Source organism: Astatotilapia calliptera, chromosome 5, assembly GCF_964374335.1.
Source record: "Astatotilapia calliptera chromosome 5, fAstCal68.1, whole genome shotgun sequence".
Classification (NCBI taxonomy): Eukaryota; Metazoa; Chordata; class Actinopteri; order Cichliformes; family Cichlidae; genus Astatotilapia; species Astatotilapia calliptera.
This window is the reverse complement of record NC_137426.1, coordinates 22,169,789-22,189,532: the sequence shown is the minus strand read 5'-3', so window position 1 is coordinate 22,189,532 and position 19,744 is coordinate 22,169,789. Positions and strand designations below refer to the sequence as shown.

Below are 19,744 nucleotides of genomic sequence, written 5' to 3'. Positions count from 1 at the left end.
GGGATAGAGTGAGATGCAGGCAGATGATCTGCTTTCAATCTGCTCAGGCCAAAAGAAGAAGAAAAATATTGCTGGATATAGGCCCTATATAAAATTTATTTTTTGTGCTTGTGACAAAATAAAACTAAAACTGCAAGAGCACCCAGAAAGTGTGGACATCCACCAACTGCTGTTAAAAAATAATTTATTCCAAAGAAATAACACCATGCATGCCCCATGGGTGCAAAGTTCAAAACAGTGACTAGAAAAACATTCAGCAGTGATACGAGAAGATGGGCTATGGGGGGCTCCTTTCTGAAGACATTTTTCATGTCAAACACTTTTATACCGTTACTCTTCTTTTTTTGTATTGGTTTAAGGTAGAGAGCTTTATGTAAATATGTCAGGTACCACAGGCACCAGGTTCAATGTACACTCATTGGCCACTTTATTAAATAAACATTGCTAGTACTGGGTTGGACCCTCTTTTTCCTTCAGAACTGCCTTCATTCTTCGTGGCATAGATTCAACAAGGTGCTGGAAACATTCCTCAGAAATGTTATTCCATTTAAATATGAACGAATCACAGAGTTGCTGCAGATTTGTCTGCTGCACATCCATCATACCAATCTCCTGGTCAACCAACTCCCAGAGATTGAGATCTGATAATTGTGGAGACAGATCTGGGCTTCATTTCTTTACATAATTAACAGGGCACCGACAGATTGTGGGTGAAAAAAACATTTATTATATTTTAAAAAGGAGTTCATTCTATACATTAATGATGAATTAAAAAAAATAAAATAAAATCCTAAGTTATTTAAAACATATTGACACACACAAAAAAAGATAATCAAAACAATGGTTATATAACATTTTTTTATAATGTTATACTCAAAATGCATTTATTAAAAAAAAAAAAAAAAAAAAAAAAAAAAAAACCCTCAGTGGCTCCCTATGATAAGTGCACTGGCAGCCCGTATACCACGGGCGCAGAGCCTATCAGATATTTCAAGTGAGTGGCCTGCCGAGACGACCCCATGAAGTCGAGGAGTGGTGCCCCGGAGCCAGCAGAAAACCACGACTCTAACAAGGCCTTGGTGAAGCGATCAATATCCCGATCTGTGACATCCCAGAGATTTCCCAAGATGAATGGGCTAAAACAAGCAAACAAAAAAAAAAAAAAAAAAAAAAAAATCAAAAGGATGATGACCATAAGACATGTTACAAACTAGATACTCTACAGCATAGGTGTTGAACTCTGGCCCGCGGGCCAAATTTGGCCCGCAGCCTACTTACATTTGGCCCGCGAAGCCATACCAAATTACTATCAGAGCTGGCCTACTGGTATTATACAGCTAATATATATATTGTTTAGTATAAAGCTTTGCTTGTTCCATATTCAGTTTTTCAGCAAACGTGTTTGAGTCCATAAGAAAAGATTCATTCTTATATCTGGAGGAATAAATATATTTCAATAAATATTAACGTTAGCCCGCGACTTTGTTCCAGTTTGAATTTTGGCCCACTGTGTATTTGAGTTTGACACCCCTGCTCTACAGGATGGGCCATTTATATGGATACAGCGTAATAAAATGGGAATGGTTGGTGATATTAAAGTCCTGTTTGTTGCACATTAGTATATGTGAGGGGGCAAACTCCTCAAGATGGGTGGTGACCATGGTGGCCATTTAGAAGTTGGCCATCTTGGATACAACTTTTGAATTTTTCCCCAATAGGAAGAGGGCCATGTGACACATCAAACTTATTGGTAATGTCACAAGAAAAAACAATGGTGTGCTTGGTTTCAACGTAACTTTATTCTTTCATGAGTTATTTACAAGTTTCTCTTTGTTCACAGCCATTGACATGTCGAAGAGGTTAACACGTGAGGAGCGGATCGAAATTGTGTTGATATCTGGTGAACGCAGTAACCGGGTCATTGCAGCAGATTTCAATGCAAGACGCCCTACGAGACCACCCATCTCCCATGCTACAGTCAGCAAACTGCTCGCTAACTTTCATGTCACTGGAGAGTGGCATTAGTCGAACATCCCTTCGGTGGATATTAGCTACTCACAAATGGCACCCTTACAAACTCCAGCTGCTGCAGCATCTCACCGAGGATGACCCAGATCGGCACACAGAATTTGCAGAATGGGCAAAACAAAAATTGGAACAGGACCCTCAGTTCACGCAGAAGATTTTGTTCAGTGATGAGGCAAACTTTAACGTGAATGGTGAAGTTAAACAAAACCACCGCTATTGGTCTGACACTAACCCACATTGGATGGATCCCTCCAAGACTGTTGGAACAACAAAAGTGATGGTTTGCTGTGGTATATGGGGTACAACGATAGTGGGTCCATTCTTCATCCATGGAAACCTCAAGGCCACTGGATATTTGAAATTGCTACATGATGATGTGTTTCCCTCTTTATGCACTGAAGCTGGCAGGTTCCCTGAGTTTTTCCAGAAGATGGTGCACCACCACATTATGGGTGCCAGGTCCGAGCATTCCTAGATGAGCAGTTTCCTGGAAAGTGGATTGGTCGTCGTGGGCCAGTTGAATGGCCCCCAAGGTCTCCCGATCTGACCCCCTTAGACTTTTATCTTTGGGGTCATCTGAAGGCAATTGTCTATAGTGTGAAGATACGAGATGTACAGCACCTGAAACTACGGATACTGGATGCCTGTGCTGGCATTTCTCCTGCGGTGTTGCTATCAGTGTGTGAAGAGTGGGAGAAGTATAAATGGATTAACTTGTTATGTGAAGCCAAAGCAAGCAGCTGAGAAGGAACTGCAGTCAAAATAGATTTTGATTGAAACAAGATATTTTACCTGTATTTATAAAAACAAATGTACATCCATTAGATTCTATTTTTTAGATTTAGGGACCACTGTTCTTTATTAAAATGATTTCTGTCAGTTTACAAAATAAGCCTTGTATTGCCTTAAAATTATCCCTTAAATAAAGTCAGTATGCAGTTTTCTGACAAACTTGAACAGTTCACTGGATATAAGTGACTCAATTTGACTCTCAGACACAACTGTGTTTGTTTATGTAATTACTGTATATAAAAAAAACAAAACAACCTATTGTTTATATTCACATTCACAATGGGCAGTACATTGAACACATTTTATAAGTGGTCATAAACTTGTAAATAACTCATGAAAGAATAAAGTTACGTTGAAACCAAGCACACCATTGTTTTTCTTGTGACATTACCAATAAGTTTGATGTGTCACATGGCCCTCTTCCTATTGAAAAAACAAAAGTTGTATCCAAGATGGCCGACTTCTAAATGGCCACCATGGTCACCACCCATCTTGAGGAGTTTGCCCCCTCACATATACTAATGTGCCACAAACAGGACTTTAATGTCACCAACCATTCCCGTTTTATTACGGTGTATCCATATAAATGGCCCACCCTGTACATAAGATTCCCAAATATTCCTTCTGTTAACAACAGTTTGTTTCAAAAAAATTGCAATTAAATCTGCAACAGCAGTATTAAAAAAATATATTATTTATGTTTATTTTTCTTTATTTAAATTTTTGTTTTTAGGTTGTAATCATAAGTACTTTGTAGTGCACAAGTTAAAAATAAATGCATACAATGAAAAGGTTTCACATCAGCTATTATAACTTGCTTCAGCCATCAAAAGGAAATGCTGTGCATTTCATATGATCACGTTATCCAGTTTTCATTCAGCTGCACATGAATGAAAATGCAAAAATATCTTACCAGCCTGCTATGATGTAATTTAGCACAATGCCATTTCCTTCCTGCTGCCCCCGGACAGCCAGGGCTCCGCTGCTGCAGCCAAACAGCAGAGATGCTGCCCTCAGCGGCCGTTTGAGAACAGCCTGGCTGTCCAGGAATCGGGCTCCTGCTCCATGGCCCACATAACTAAAATCATGGAGAGATAGATTAAAAAAAGTGAAACTCGCAAAACGAACAGAAATAAAAAAATAAAAATAAAAAAAATAAAATAGAAATACAAGGTAAAAAAAGATGGATGGAAATCTGTTGACAGAACTGAATGTTACGAAAAACAAGCCCTAATTATGTAAAATAGAATGACTATTATATGTTTGACAAAGAGAAAGTTTTATTTTTGATTAAGAAATCAGTCCCAGTGTGAACCATCTACAGTAAAGCTCAGGGTCACCATCCAGACACCTTCACTTTCTGCACACTGCCCCTTACTTATCTCCAGAAGGCCCTCAAAGTAGCACATTAAGCTTTGGGTCTTTTTGTACACATCTCTACATAGGGCTGTTCGATATAATGATATATATCGGATGACGATATAAAAACGTCTATCGTTTCATTTTACGCTATCGTTTGTTTCGTGGTGTCGCAAAATAAAACAATATTTTTTTCATCGTTCTGATGGTCACTGTAGTGGCTATATTAATTTCTTAAAGTTCTCTCTTTCTCTTATATTTAATATAACCACACTACAGACGGACAAGCGCCTGTTTTTACGGGTTGTCGTTAGCAACAACGATGGTAAAACCAGACTTGTCCTCAAGCTACTCCAACAAGACCGTAGCTGAATTATTTTTACTAATAGAAAAACTTTCACCCCAACCTCTTTCCTTTAAGCCCTGACAGGTACACCAATAGCATGATGCTGCCAAGATGAGAGTATTACCCAAGTGATGAAGTGCCTTGGAGTCCGTCACAGTGCTTAGTGGTCTGCTTACAGAATTAATTTTTACAAGTATGTATATATATGTAGTTCATTCAGGTTGACATTATTGGTTTTAATGTGTTTTTAAGGGAGACCCTTTTTTTTTTCCTTTTTAAAGAATTTTAAAGTGAATCTTGAAGAGAGAAAAATGTTCAAACAAAGGGGTTTGAATCAGTAGTTAATTTTTACTTGAAAAACTGAAACTCACATGTAGACGTCTTTTGTAGAAACAGCTTCTTCTAGTCGGCCCAAGGCAGGTGCAACTCCACACACTCCTTCCCAGTCCGGTTTGCTTTAATGAGAATAGAAAACTGAACTGATGAAAAACATTTATGCATGGACTTGTGCTCAATTACTGATATGTTTCAGTCTCACCTGCAAAACCAGTCTTTGAAACGCTCCTGGGAGTTTCCTAAATTGTCATCAGGATCGAGCACATAAAACACTTTCTTTGCATCCACACCACGCCTCAAAATAGACTCGGAGTCAGTCTAAAAGAATGATTGAAATAATGATAACATTGCGACTATTGAAATCAACTATTTCATTAGCAATGCAGACACTTTGCATTAATCCTTGACAGCATGGGAATGTCTTTATTAGCATTGCAGTTAATGAGAGGTGTGAATGTTAAACGCCTTAACATACATGTATGAGTCCTACCTGACAGTTATAGAGCTTAATCATACCTCTTTTTGAATGCTCAGTCCAAGCAGCGAGTGCAGAGAAGGCATCCGACTTACAGAGCTAGACTTTAAGACGGGAATGCTCTCCCATGGCAACTTCTGAAGGTACTGCAGCAAAAAGCACAAAAGCTGATAAGCAGCAAATACTTTGTCTTCTCACAAGTGATACAATGCAGTGATGCTTTTCAACTTGTAGTGACACACATGCCTGCATTAGCTATAAAAGTGAATTCAGTATTTCACAGAGATGATGAAACCAACCTTGTCAAGGATTAGAACCACATGATTTCGGGGCTCATCCCTCTGTAAGAGCTGGGACACAGCAGTGTGAAGAAGCTGATCACACTCAGTGTCCCACTGTGGAGAAACTCCTAGAGTGAATCTTTTCAAATCGTCTTCAGATAGCACAGGAGATGCAGAAAGCAGAACCTAAGACAAGTCAGAGGCATTAGTGGTCAGAATAATCGATTAACCTGATGTTAAAGATCCATGGAAATGAAACAAAAACAAACAAAAAAACACCACCTTCAACATCTCTTCTTGCACTGGCACCCCCCTTGCAGATAATGCCTTGTAAAGGTGTTGGGTCTGTTTGGAAAGCTCAGCATCCAGTGAAAGGGGTAGAAGGAAGGTTCTCCAGCATCCAAGCAACTTCTCCATGTCCTTCAAGAGTTGCTGAAGGTGAGATAGCAAAATGTTTTCACTTTAAAAGAACGCTCTAAAACAGCAATTCACATTGCTCATAGAAATTTTGTTTCTATGACACTTTTTGGTCTAAATGACTGTTTAACAAAATCAAAGTAGGTGAATAATGCAGGCACTATGAAGTCCAGCAACGTCATTTATCTGTAATACTGACCTCAACTCGAGAGTCGAGAGTCCTGCGGCCCTCCCACCACTTGGCTTTCTCAGACACACAGCTCACAACCTTCTGCTCGACCAGAATACTATCCATCTCCTGGACTAACTGGCTAATGGGATGCTGCACAACAGAAAGTCAAAGTTAGTCATTGTCTGTTAAAAATATGATTTAAAGGTCTTATAAACAAAGCTGGACAAAGCACTGGGGCTGCTGCTGTTGAGTGTCACGACTGAGGCATGAAGTCACAGAACCAAACAAAGTATTTAAATTCAGGCGTCAGATTATGACAGTAATAAAATTCCCTTACTTGATTGTTTCTAGATTTAAGCTCCCTAGTAGATGCACCTGTGCTATGAATTTGAAAATCCTAGGTGACTTCTTTCTTAAGCTATTGCATTCACAAGACTTTCAGAAAACTTGACCTCTGACGTTGACGAGACAAAGTTGTCTGAGATTTTTAATAGATACACTTATGGTATAAAAATCTTACGTCTCCTTGTTCATGTTATCGTGTTCACAAAGTTGGGTGGTAATACCCCATCAGTCTTTTTATGGCTGAGAGGTAAAAACTATGTTAGTTTACATTTTCATTTTGCATTAATTGTAAATGTATTTGCTTTGAAGGAAGAAAATAGATCAACAGTCTGCTGAAAACCTTCACCTTTTGTTTAGATGTGTCAATATAAACTGTGACAGGAGCAGAACTTTTCTCCAGACGTGTCAGCATGATGCTGTTGCTCATTTCTCCTGGTTTGACTCCCATTACAGACATGACACATGCAGTCACTCCTAAAACAGAAAGTATAGACAGAGAAACTGTCAAATGATGTTATTTAGGTCACATTGATAATGCAAACTCTGCTTTTACTTAGCTTAGCCTTTCAAATGCTAAAGATTCTGACATAGTTGGGCTATGGATGCTAAAATAGAAGACGCTCACTGCTGTCAGGGTAGCAAGAGAAATCAAAGAAAGTATTATTCTACCTGAAGGAAGGTGCTGGATTTGTTGGATAAACTCTTGGCCGTGGGTCTCTGGAAAAGTCGAGGGGTCAGCTGTTGGGAATAAAAAGATGTTCTCCATCTGAGCCAGCCTCTGTTCACACACAGTCTGAGTGAGCTCATTCAGACTCAGAGTATGCATCTTGTCCTCCAGCTCACTGGAAGCCTTTTTCAGCTTTCTATTACAATAGAAATGACGGGTGTCAGAAAATAGAATGTCATGAGTGGAAAATCATAAATTGACACTTCATATTACAGGTGCTTACTTGAGACAACTGGCTATATGCCTGATTGTGCGATGCCGACTTGTGATGCCCACAGAATGGCTATGTAGCATTGCTGTGGTTATAGAGTTTTGCTGTCCCGTGGTCAAGGCCAAAAGAGCACACAGGGTCGGATAAAGAGTGGGAGGGGGGAAGTGCTGAAGAGTCAACCACGCTGAACGGAGCAATGACTGAACATCCTCCAAAGTGAGATTGTCTGAAAAAAAGATGTTAAGGATGAAACTTCATTAGGGACTCCACATCTAATATATTACTTCCATGTTTATTTTTCTATTGTTGTGGCCCTTTTTTGACACTTTGGATCAGATAATTACATTTTAAAACTTAAAAACAGTGTTAACATACAAATCTGGTTTACAGTCGTGGTATAGGGCTGCTCGATTATGGCAAAAATGATAATCACGATTATTTTCACTGAAATTGAGATCACGATTATTTGACGATATTTATTTAACCCTTTAAGACCTACTATAGAACCAAGTCCACCAGAGCTTATATTATTTTTTTACATGCTGTAGTGCCATTTGTGGGAGCATTTCAAGTTGCTATACATCAATACAACTGTTATAGCCCATATTTTAATAATATGTATGCATTAAGTCCATAGTAATTACATAAATTGCAAAAAAGTGCAATAAACTACAAAAAAAATTGAAAATCGCTTTTGTTTTGTTTACATATATTTCTACTTGGAGAAATTTAAGAGGTTTATCCCTCAAAACTTTAAATACAATAAAGTTGCAAAAAATAGTTTACAACAACAGGAAATTTATTTTGAGTGTCTTCATAGTTTTATTTTGGAGATACAGCAATTTTTATATACTGCAGGAAAAACAAAAAACAATCCTATGATGCAAATTTGCAAAGAAAACAGCATGTGCATCATTTCACTGTGGGAAGTGTTAGGAACAGCTGATAGGAACGGCAAAGCGTGTTTCTGGAATATTATGTTTTTGTTCCTGCAAGCGCTTTTTATGCAATTTTTGCAAAGCTATATGTGGAACGAAACCGTGACCGAGGACAAGCTGATGGCATCAGATGTAAGTACAACTCCTCCGGTTTCATATGCAAAACAAATTATTGCGCTAGCTTACACGGTTCAGGTTCTACAGGGATTTAAAAATAGTTACGCAAAACGGAGCGTGCTGCTCTGACCGGCTTTAAAGGGTTAACAATGACTTTAAAAAAATAATATAACATAGTGTGCAACACCACTGAAGTTTTTTTTTTTTAAACTCTCTTTTCAACCAACGGCAGTCACTCTCCAAATAACTTCTGCTTAGCTTTCCGAGCTTCCCTCGGGTCCTCTTAATCAGCGGTCTCCAATCTTTTTTGCGCCACGGACCGGTTTATGCCCGACAATATTTTCACGGACCGGCCTTTAAGGTGTCGCGGATAAATGAGGGAGGGGCTAATAATCGGCTCAGTCATTTTTAATGATCGTTGAAAGCCCAGATCGTAATCGTGATTAAAATTCGATTAATTGAGCAGCCCTATCGTGGTATCATAGCCCTTGTTTTACTTTATAAAGCAACCCTTCCTTTATAGTACTTGAACTCATTTTACATTGGGTGCCAGCAAAAGGAAAACAATCATAAGATACAAGTATAAAATCCAGTCCATTATTAATACTGCATCATCTGATATTGGCTCACCTGGCCTGCTGTCTGCATGAGAGAGGTGGATTTGTGCATTCTCTCTCAGATGACCTCTGCTTCTGAGAACCAACAGCTCATCGCTCTCCAGATTACCGCACATATCCCTCCGCAGCACCTCAAAATCCACGTCTGGAGAAACAGTCAAGATATTCTGTTAGAGACTATAGTGACCACTATCCTTCTCTCACCCCAACCGGTCGCAGCAGATGGCCGCCCCTCCCTGAGCCTGGTTCTGCCGGAGGTTTCTTCCTGTTAAAAGGGAGTTTTTCCTTCCCACTGTCGCCAAAGTGCTTGCTCATAGGGGGTCATATGATTGTTGGGTTTTTCTCTGTATCTATGAAGCGCCTTGAGGCGACTTTTGTTGTGATTTGGCGCTATATAAATAAAATTGAATTGAATTATCGATATTTGTATTTGCTTGCGGATATTTGTTCCTCAAGTAAATGTTGTGAAAACTACAACTACGCACTTTACTGACAAGGGAGTTAGGGAGAAACTTCTCTGTAATCTGAATTCACTGATGTAATTTAAAAACAAAACAGCAATACATGTGAATGACTGACATGTAGATGTTCCAAAATGTGCACAAAATACATACTGTTATCTTTACTTGCAGCTGAATTGTCCTCAGCATCTGATGTCCTAAGTTGTTCAATGCTCATGTCCAGAATTTCTGGAGTTTCCTCCTCAATGGTCCTCATTGTGTCTGGTTCCTCCACAGCAGCTGCGGAAACTTGTTTTCTGGTTCTTCTTGTTGAACCAGGCCGACAGACCAATGTCTCGTCCTCAGAAGAAGCAGCACGAGGGACCACGGTGCTTTTTTTTCCTCTAACCTGCCTCTTGGGGGGAACCTTCTCTGCAGGTGCATCTGGGGTTGTTTTGGTATTGTGGCCAGCTCTCCTAGCAGTTGTTCGTGTCTTAGAGGCTTCAGCTTTTACTTTGGGCTCTGCCTGCGCATTAGCCTCTGAGTCGCTTTCATCACTAAATTCCACCTATAATTAAAATTTAAAGACATTTTTCTTATTTTTGCATAAAATTGGAGTGCACATCATGAAATAATAAAATCTCACATCATTAGATGCTTACCTTGAAACGGGATTTCTTTGTTCGTTTAGGAGCAGCAGGCACAGGCTGAGCTTTGCCTTGAACTGGAGACAACTCTTCATACACATGAAACTGTAGCTTAGGAGCAGTCCTTGATGGTTTCTGCACTGAAGCAGGGCATCTTACCATCTGTACAGGAGTAAGGGCCAAAGTAGGTACCGCTGTGTTGAAGTCATAAGAGCTGAGCTCTTTAACAAAAGGATAAGACTTTACAGTTACTGGTGTGATAGGAACCTGACTCTTTTCTTTGGTTGAGGAGCTTGTGACTTGAATCTTAGGTTTGACAGACCTGGTCTTCTTTGCCTCCTTTTTTGGATCAGCAGTAACTGAGTTTTTAATGACGTCTTTAGATTTTTTCAGTACAGATGCAGGAGGATCATTTTTCTGTTCTGATTTCAGGTCTTTGCCCTCTTTCGGCATATTCCAAGTCCAAGCTTTTGAGAAGAGCTCCTCAGGAGTGCATTCGTTTTTGGCAGCCAAGCTTATCAGGGATGCAATGGCTTTGGCTGTCATTAGGCCTGCTCTCACAGGCCTTAGCATTGGAGAAGGTGTAGACTCAACAAAAGCTAACCCAGCTTCCAGTATTTTCCATATAGCACAGACCTTGGTAAGGCTCGGATCTACCCCAGACAAAGCCATGTGCAGATAAACACGGCCAACTATATCCTGCATTAGGGAGGGTTTAGAAATATGCTTGCCAGTATTGTACAGAGGGAAGAGTTTAGCCAATTTTACTCCAAGTTTGGCAGTAACAGTCTTAGAGCGGGATAATGTTGCCCATTGAAGTTTGGAGCTGACACTGGTGTCATTCGGATCCAGCTGAAGAAGCAGATCAGCTTGTGCAGCTGCCCAGCGAGCAGTGGCACGACCTAGACAGGGTTCAGAGCAGCAAGGGCACTGACATTCAGGTTCATGGGTCAGTGACGACAGCCAGCGGTGAGGCAGGGCTTTGAGAGGTGGAGAGCCGGACAGATCCTTCACTATAGGCTCTTTGGAGGTCCACCTGGTGCTCAAGATGTCCTTGAGATCATCCTCTATGGTTGGAAGAGGAGACTGAGGTCTCTGGACAGGACGACCTTTCCTTGGCTTGATTTTCACTTCAGCCCTCTGCACCTGATCAGAAAAGTCTTTGGGAAAACAAAAGAAAAAAAAAAAGTTACAAAACAACAACCTTGCAACATATTTTATAATTTCACGTGGCCTCTGGTAAGTCCAGTCTCATTGTCTATTGTGACTCAATAACATGAAAAGCAACATTTCAGTTGTGATCATATCATTACCTTTTATTGGAAGTCAACACTATTAAACTAACATCTGGCCCCATGTGTTGGAGCTATACATTTACAGACCTGTGGAGCGCTCCAGAAGGTTTCTGACGATGTCCAAATCAGTTCTACTTTCATCTTTTTCTCCCTGCATCAGCTCCAACTCTGCTTTCATCACCAGCAACTCGGAACATCTACAAAACAAACAACAAAATAAAACACTGTTAACAGGAATTCATAATTTACTGTGCTCAGTGTAAAAAAAACCCAAAACAAGCCACAATAAAAATGTCACTTCAATACATTAACATCACCAATGTAGAAAGCATATAGACAAATATCTCATAAAAACTGCATTTTAACTCACTAAGATGTACATGTACATACTGGCTGAGTGTTTGAAGTTTTATGGCCAGTTTCAAGGCTTCTAGACACTGTAGTCTGGCGTCATTAATGGCCCCGCAGTCGCTCCTCACAGACACCATCTTCTTAGAACAGTTTAGCAGTTCTGCAAGCAGCTGCCACTTAAGTGCCAGGTTATCTCCTGCTCATAGGGGATAAGAAGGGAATAGGAAGACAGTTACAAGAGGCAAAACAAGCACCAATGACTTTCAGAATGAGGGACAAACATACCCTGGTTGATGAAAACCACGTTTGTGCTACTGTTGCTGCTGGTGGCAGTCCCATAGAGGCCCTTTCCTACCAAAGTAACCAGAAGGCTGCAAAGAAGCTTTAGGCTCTCGTACAGGGCACCATCTGAAGTACTTATACCTAAGAGATACATACACATGCATACATACATACTATAGGTGAAAACTTCTTCGCCATATTCTAACAATGCAAAATTAAAAACACACAAGGCCATCTGGCTCAAGAAAGAGTTGCAAGTGCTTCTAACCTTGTTCCATTATAAGATTTTTCTGAACTTGGGGAAGCAGAGCTGCATCTATGCTCAAAAAAGAAGCGCATGTTTGCAGAGTCCGTGCACGCAGCAAGTACCAGCTTTTTGACTGTTTCTGCTGCTGCTTTAGTTCCTTCAGCACTTCAATAAGGCAGCGAAGTCCACAGTCAATCTGAAATGGGAGCAAACGCAAGAAGGGCAATTAAAAGACAAAATCCCGCCAACAATGATAACTTGCAAGAATAATATGTTTTAGGAAAATCAAAATCAGTGGATTAATGTGAAGAATGCTACATACCTGCCCATTGTTGTAATGGCACTGAGCTTTCACCAGGATTGCCAGTAAGGACAAGGATGAAGATCCCTCTGCTGTGTTACTTGGGAGAACTGATTCCACTTGGTCTAGCTGTGTCTAAAAACAATATGGCGCATTTGGATATTGCCTCTTATTAAACAAAAGCATATAAAGTAAGAAAGGTTACTAAACGGCATGCATTACCTGCGCCAGTTCTGTGGAGCCCAAATCAAGAAGAATACTGGCTGAATGAATGAGCGAGCTGGCACAGGCCTCGTTATCAGCCAGTTTCCTTGAGAAGTCCGTCAAAATCTGGAGAGCCTTCAAAGCCTGGAGAGGCTAAACAACAGAAAACAAAACAGTTACAAGAAATCTCTCTGGCCATACACTTATTCTGGTAAAGTTTGATATCATAACTATTTAACATAATTATTATTTAACACACAAAAGGATTCAATCATGCCTTCTTTTTTTCTTTTTTTAAGTGGATGGAATTGGTGTTTAGATAACTTGCTGGAAACAAAAACATGGTCAGTGAATATTCTTGCAACACAGCAAACATACCATTACAGTGCAGCTTCAAAAAAAAAAAAAAACCAAAAACATGTTCAACCAATTAATTTTTCATTGGTTACCAAGTGGCAAAATGTGCTTCTAGAATGACTGATATTAGCAAAACGGAGCATAAAGAAAACATTTTACACATCCTGTGCTGTTACCTTTCCCATGAGTCTGAACAGTGATGCAGTCACACCAATGGAACGACACGTCTCTTTTGGCTCTCTGACAGAAGGCAGGGTTTCACTCTGAAAAATAGTGGTCCAAATATCCAAAGCGCTTTCCAACGGCTGACACAACTCTGAAGACAAAAAAAACCAAGGAGGACTGTAAATATCACACAAACATATCCAGTAACAAACAATCAGTTTAGATTTGACTGACGGGGGGAAAAAAAATTTCTTACTGTGCTCTGCAGTCAGGTTGAAATGCAGCCCTTCATAAACCGGAATACTGTCCTGTGTTTTCTGCTTGTCTTCATAATCAAAATCATTGTTTCCTATGGAACTGGTCACACACTGTGTCTGCTCACGCAGCTCTTTCCTTTTTCTGTCACTATCAATGGCCTGGTTAAAAAAAGAAATACAAAAAAAAAAAAAACAAGCAACAATTAATCCAAACACAAACAAATAAGAAGTATCAAACTAACACCAGAAACATTATATAAAACGAGGAGGCAAGCTAATATGGCTGCTGTCCTTCTCTAAAGAGCCAATCGACTGCTGAACTGGGAAACAGCTTAGCCACTTATGTTCGTGAAACATATCATGAAACTGTGCACGTGCACATGCAGAGTATAAAGCTTTTAAAAAGTATTTCGGGACAAGTCATCAGACTTTGATGTCTGGTCTTTACTGGACTCAACTGCTGATTCCATACACAGTTCCCTTAAAATTAAAATATATGTCTCTCTTCCCATTCATTTGAATAGGGACCTCTAAATAACCTCTCATGGCTTCCACTATGTAAACCGGACTTTACACTTTCAGTTTTACTCCTTCTCACACCTTTGTGCAAACAAACAACAGCAATCCACAAAAACAAGCAGATGATTGATGACACAGCGCTCACCTCCTGAAGGTTCTTCTCCAGAGTGCAGATGTAAAGCCATAGCAAAGCATGGGCTTTGTCATCCTTCAGTTTGTCTGCATTCTCTGGAGTCTCTGGTTCTTCATCAAGAAGTCGTAGAGCTTCGTGAATAAAATCCACTGCTGAGCTGTGTACACAAATAATATAACATAATGAGCACAGAGAAAACATTTACTTTCCATAGATGGTGATAACCCAAGTACACAGTTTGGTGGTACACTAAAGAATGTGTTTTGTCTCTCAAGGACCAGAGTTCATTAGAACTGGTGCAAAAAAAAAAAAGTTCTTACCAGTCAGTCTGTTCACTGAAATCCTGGAAGCACACAACTTTGGCCATTTCACAGAGGTAAACAGCCCGCAGATGTATATGGGAACTCTCCTCGTGACAGATATCCAACAGATCACACAGAGTGTTGTACCGTTCCTGGGCTGTATCTCCTGGCATCTCCTTGTAAGCACTAAGCTCTTCCTCCAAAAGGCGCAACATTACATTCTCATCAGGTACATCAGGACCAAAACCGTCACGCAACGTCCTGCTCAAGAAATGGCCAACACAAAACAAGCATTTATCTTTTGTTAAATCTTTTGTTCTACTCATTTAATATTGTTAGAAAAGACAAATCTAAGACAAGCATACAATAAAAATCACTTCATTAGTCCTTGTTTGTACCTGAGCCTAATGTCTTCTTCAGAATTACACGCTGCATCAGTCTTTGTTTTCACCCACAGCGATACAGGTTCAGTCATGTGAGCAGTGATTTTGTCCCCCAAAGCCTTCAGCCACAGGATCACCCAGTCCAGAGCTCGATCATACTGCCCAGTCCGCCGTGAAGTTTGCACAGCCAGCATGAAGGGCCGGCTCAACTGATCACAAACCGTAAAAACAGACATTTTAAAGAAAGTACTGCAAATATTTAGCAAATATAATAAATTTCCCATACATTACGTTGGTTTCATTCGTAAACCAACTGCTGCAGTCTGCATACTAATGTTAGTCATAAACCCCCAAATTTTCCCCTAGCTGTGCCTCACTACAAAATATGACCAGAGATATAAGATTACACAATCATTAAAGAACACTTACCCTATCCACAGAGAGAGAGGCAGGGCAATTTTTGCACAGATCCCTGCAGAGGATTTCAACTAGGATAAAGGCTTTGTCATAGAGACGTCTGTTGTACAACCCACAAGCCAAGTTGCTCACAGCAATTACTAGAAGACACATGAACACAAAATGACAAATAAAAAAAGGCACAAAAACCCTGACCAAATAAACTGAACTATTTACCTCATGGTATTTCTTATTTGAGCTAGAGACAAAAGAAAGTCAACAAAACTTTCATGTAATTACATTCTTTAAAAGCAGTTTTGTTACCTGACGTTTCATTTATGCCCGTCAGGAAAAATCCTTCTATCTAAAGTATGGTATAATTTAAGGAACCCTTTCATATAATTTCATTTCAAGTGAACTGACAACATTAATAACAGAAAATCACCTGCTTTGATGACAAGGTTTTCACTAGACAGTTTATGCAGTTCTGTCATCATCAGTCCAGCTGTGGCTTGGCAGTAGAGCAGCACTCTTTCCAGTGTGTCACTGTCCTCCAGCTACGTACAACAAATCACAACCAACAGTTAAACCAAGTACAATCAGAACTGGGAAAAAAACAAAACAAAACAAAACAAAAAAAACAACAAAAAAACAACCACACAGAAATATATGATTTTTCAGTTTTGCCAACACCATCATCATCTACAGAAACACCTTAGACTGTATGTGCACAACTCAAACAGTAATAAACCAGAGCAATTCTATTATCTATAACAGTGGTTAACAAGCGGCTTTCTCTTTTTGAATTTGTTTACCAAAATGTTTTACTTTAAAAAAAAAAAAAGAAGCTATAAAGCAAGAACTTTCCAAGTTCAGTTTAAGAGAAAATTTAAAAAAAAAAAAAAAAAAATCATTCTATATTTTTCCCTGGTCATCCATGCCCCTCCTGCAGTCGTTCTAATCCCCACAGCTCTAACTGCATACTGGTATAAGTATTGGCAGACAAAGGGCGACCGTGGCTCAGGGGGTTGGGAAGCGCATCTGTAACCGGAAGGTCGCCGGTTCGATCCCCGGGCTCTCTGTCTCGGTCGTTGTGTCCTTGGGCAAGACACTTTACCTTACTGCCTACTGGTGTTGGCCAGAGGGGCCGATGGCGTCTGTCAGTCTGCCCCAGGGCAGCTGTGGCTACAACTGTAGCTGCCTCCACCAGTGTGTGAATGTGAGAGTGAATGAATAATGGCATTGTAAAGCGCTTTGGGTGCCTTGAAAAGCGCTATATAAATCCAATCCATTATTATTATTTTTTTTTTCCCTCTTTCTTCTTTGCTAAATTAAAAAACAAAATCAACAACAACAACAGTAAAAGAAGAAGAGCAAAAGAAAGTTATTAACAGCACAATGTAATTATAAGAGAAAATATCTAGTTGGGTCTTAGTTTTGTTACTTTCCTTGAAAAACATAATCAAAACAATGTTATGTTGTCACTCTACCCATCCCTACTTACCTCAGATGCAAGCATGCTCTCGTAGGCAAACTCAAAGCCTTTGTAAATACTGAAGCAAAGTGACTTCTGTAGTCTGCTGCACTCGGTCTGGCATGACAAGTTCTGAAAAAATAAATGTAATAATAATAATAATAAAAAAAGCACTTACAATCAGGAAAAAGTCAGTTTTTCCAAACTTCAACCTATTTTGACTCGTCAGAGGCAATGCTAACCTTGTTTAGTATCCTCATTACGCACTCTTGGTGTTCCTCAAAAAAAGAAAACAAAGCCAGTAGCACCGGTCCACTTAAACCCTTGTCATACCCACTGTCGACAGCCCACACAACAAAGCTGCACCCTTCCAGAAATGCATGACCTTCTCTGTCACCCAGGTTACCAGAGACTGATCTCACGGCCCTAGCACACTCTGTTAAAGCCTGGCGAGCCTCATCACCTGCTTTCACTGTTGAATGAATCATTACTCCCCATTTGGCAAGCACCACTGCTGTACACTGACAGCTAAGAAACTCTGAGGCCTTTCTCTCAATTTCACTCAGGAAGGAGGAGGCCAGCCTGTGGTGGCCAGCCTTACACAGCACCTTCAATATAATCAGCACCATTTCAGAAAGCACGTAAAAACGTGATGCTGCACGCTGCTTTGAGCCATCCCTGTCAGAGTCTTGATCACCAGTCCAACATGTGTTAAAAAGTGTGTTCATTTCCTGTAGAAGAATGGAGGTATCCTCCTTTGTCATCACTCCACAGCTACTCTCAAATTCAGTGATGATATCTTCAATGTATACAACAGCTTTAGGCAGAGATGGAGTTGCATTTTCAGTGTCCAAAAGCAAAAGAAAGCTCAAAGCCTGCATCTGGCAGCGCAGTCTGTCTTGAGGATTTAAGATTTTCTTGTCTTTGGCAGCAGATAGTCCGTTCCACAGCACGGAAAAACAGCTCCTCACAAGAACACAGTAGTCTTCTTCATCCTACAGAAAATACAAATCTTGTTAAATTATTAATTTTTCAACTCAATGTCAGACATACTTCACAAGACACTCTTGTAGAGAAAGCAACGCATACCTGTTGGGCTTTAGAAAGACGACTGTAAAGTAGTCCAGCTATGTGGCTGCACAGAGTGTGAACTTCTATGCTGCTTAGCTTTTTGACAATATGGAAAACAATCTTTTCCATGTATAAGGGGTTGCTCTGAGGCACAAGTGCTGCAAAGATGTCATAGCCATGAAGAGAAAGCTCCATCAGTTTCACCAACTGACCGATGTGCTCCAAGTCAAGGCCTCCAACTCCAAGTTGATGGTTACAAGCTCTGATGATCCGGTCACACAGTGTGCGACCCTGAAGCCCGGGCTTACCCTTTACATAATTCTGCAAAATAAAGACCATACATAAATAAATCCAGCTTTCAAATCGAGAACGTAGAGGCAATTAATAATGGATTAATATAGGTACATTAACAGCTTGCGTCAGACTAGCAATTTAACGTGAATTCTAAAGTTAATAGCATTCTTCTTAATAAACTGGTCCCAACCTCGAGTTCGTGGAATAAAAGTTCCGTTTCTCTCACGGAAGCAGTCCGCTTGATGTATTCGTCCACCTTTAAACACTTCATGACGACAGCTGTGGAAAACACGTTAGCCAAGAGTAAATAAAAGATAACTTAAACTTCAACACAGTGGCTAGCCTAGTTAGCGTTAGCAACAACGTCAATACACTATGACGCTATAACAGACTTTTAACCGAGAACAGTTACTGCGACTTACTTGAAGGTCGACGTCTTTAAAAATGTTTTTTGTGCGTACGGTAGATAAACAGGTTTTTAGCTGCCCGCAATAAGCAACATTTCCACAATAGCGTAATGTTGTTTTTAATAGTGTACGTTAAAAAAAATTACTATCAATGTCCGCCGCTTTCCTCTCACAGAATTTACTCCCCCGCTCACTGTTTTTAAAAGATCGTTGAAGACCAATCCGACAAGACATCCGTTTTAGCCGGAAACAGAATGAATTATGGGTACCGTAGTTTTATTGAGTCTCACTGCATATAAATCGTACATTAGCCGGAAAAATGCAGAAATCACACTGAGAACTCATTGTCAAAATCTTAAATTAAGAAAAATATTACAAGCAGTAATTAAACTTTATGCTTGTAAATAATTATACATGTCCATTGTCGTATTATATATTAAATTGAGGAACACATGTTTGTAAACTATTAAATAACGCCATGGGGGTGTAAATAGTATTTCATCCTACTCCTTACTAGACATTTAATGTCTAGTAAGGAGTGTGGCATATGGAGTTATTCATGGTGACTTAATTTTGTTTTGATTTTTACTTTGTTTTCTGTTGCTCTTTTATTTATATTTACATGTTTCAAATGAAACAGTCAATCACAATCTATTTTCAGCCCATATAAATCAAAGATAGCTCATTATTTCATTTATATGTTAAAGGTATTAGTGCCATGTTGTACTTAATTATCATAATTATTAATAATAATTAATTATTAATTAATAACAATGCACAGTGACAATGGTATTTCAGAGCACATTTTGAGTCTAAAATGTGGTTAAAAGAGTAGAAGAAATCTGATGTAATATTGGACAGCTCTCATATAAAGGGAAACAGTTACAGATAACTGAAAAGCTGTATTTTATATAAACTTTAGATTGAAATAAAGTGACAGGCATTATATTTGGGTGCATAAAATAGACAAAAACCTTTTTTGCACAGCAGCAGCAGCAGTGAGATAAGCAATGAAGGAAAGTGATCACCTTGGGATTTGGTGAAGGAGTCCACTGTGA

At 39.6% G+C, this 19,744-nt stretch overlaps 1 protein-coding gene across 2 annotated transcripts; it reads right to left on the bottom strand.

Moving 5' to 3' along the window:
- Positions 1–704: 704 nt before the first annotated feature.
- On the bottom strand, positions 705–18,882 carry espl1 (extra spindle pole bodies like 1, separase). 2 transcript variants are annotated; one of them, XM_026168076.2, is made up of 32 exons: positions 18,702–18,882; positions 18,470–18,558; positions 18,004–18,306; positions 17,157–17,909; positions 16,945–17,046; positions 15,886–15,997; positions 15,474–15,601; positions 15,060–15,253; positions 14,680–14,922; positions 14,372–14,516; positions 13,707–13,866; positions 13,462–13,601; positions 12,947–13,081; positions 12,746–12,859; positions 12,445–12,619; positions 12,180–12,317; positions 11,934–12,090; positions 11,631–11,740; positions 10,264–11,408; positions 9,776–10,169; positions 9,175–9,306; positions 7,502–7,715; positions 7,221–7,414; positions 6,898–7,025; positions 6,234–6,356; positions 5,900–6,049; positions 5,636–5,803; positions 5,378–5,482; positions 5,064–5,179; positions 4,897–4,980; positions 3,734–3,898; positions 705–1,136 (listed from the first exon to the last, which is right to left on the bottom strand). In XM_026168076.2, the coding sequence occupies exons 2-32, from the start codon at positions 18,548–18,550 to the stop codon at positions 935–937; spliced, it is 6,510 nt and encodes a 2,169-aa protein (XP_026023861.2). In that variant the 5' UTR covers positions 18,551–18,558; positions 18,702–18,882; the 3' UTR covers positions 705–934. The 2 variants fall into 2 exon arrangements, with proteins under 2 accessions (XP_026023861.2, XP_080157439.1); XM_080301313.1 differs by having other exon boundaries at positions 13,462–13,866.
- Positions 18,883–19,744: the final 862 nt, after the last annotated feature.

Bases quoted from the DNA above. Each gene is read 5' to 3' on its own strand.
- espl1 (XM_080301313.1), bottom strand. From the start codon at position 18,550: ATGAAGTGTTTAAAGGTGGACGAATACATCAAGCGGACTGCTTCCGTG. The intron at 12,620-12,745 runs GTATGTAGCATT...CTCCCATTTCAG, and splicing joins GCCATTACAACAATGGGCAG to ATTGACTGTGGACTTCGCTG. The intron at 7,716-9,174 runs GTGAGCCAATAT...TCTTTTTTTCAG, and splicing joins TCATGCAGACAGCAGGCCAG to ACAATCTCACTTTGGAGGAT.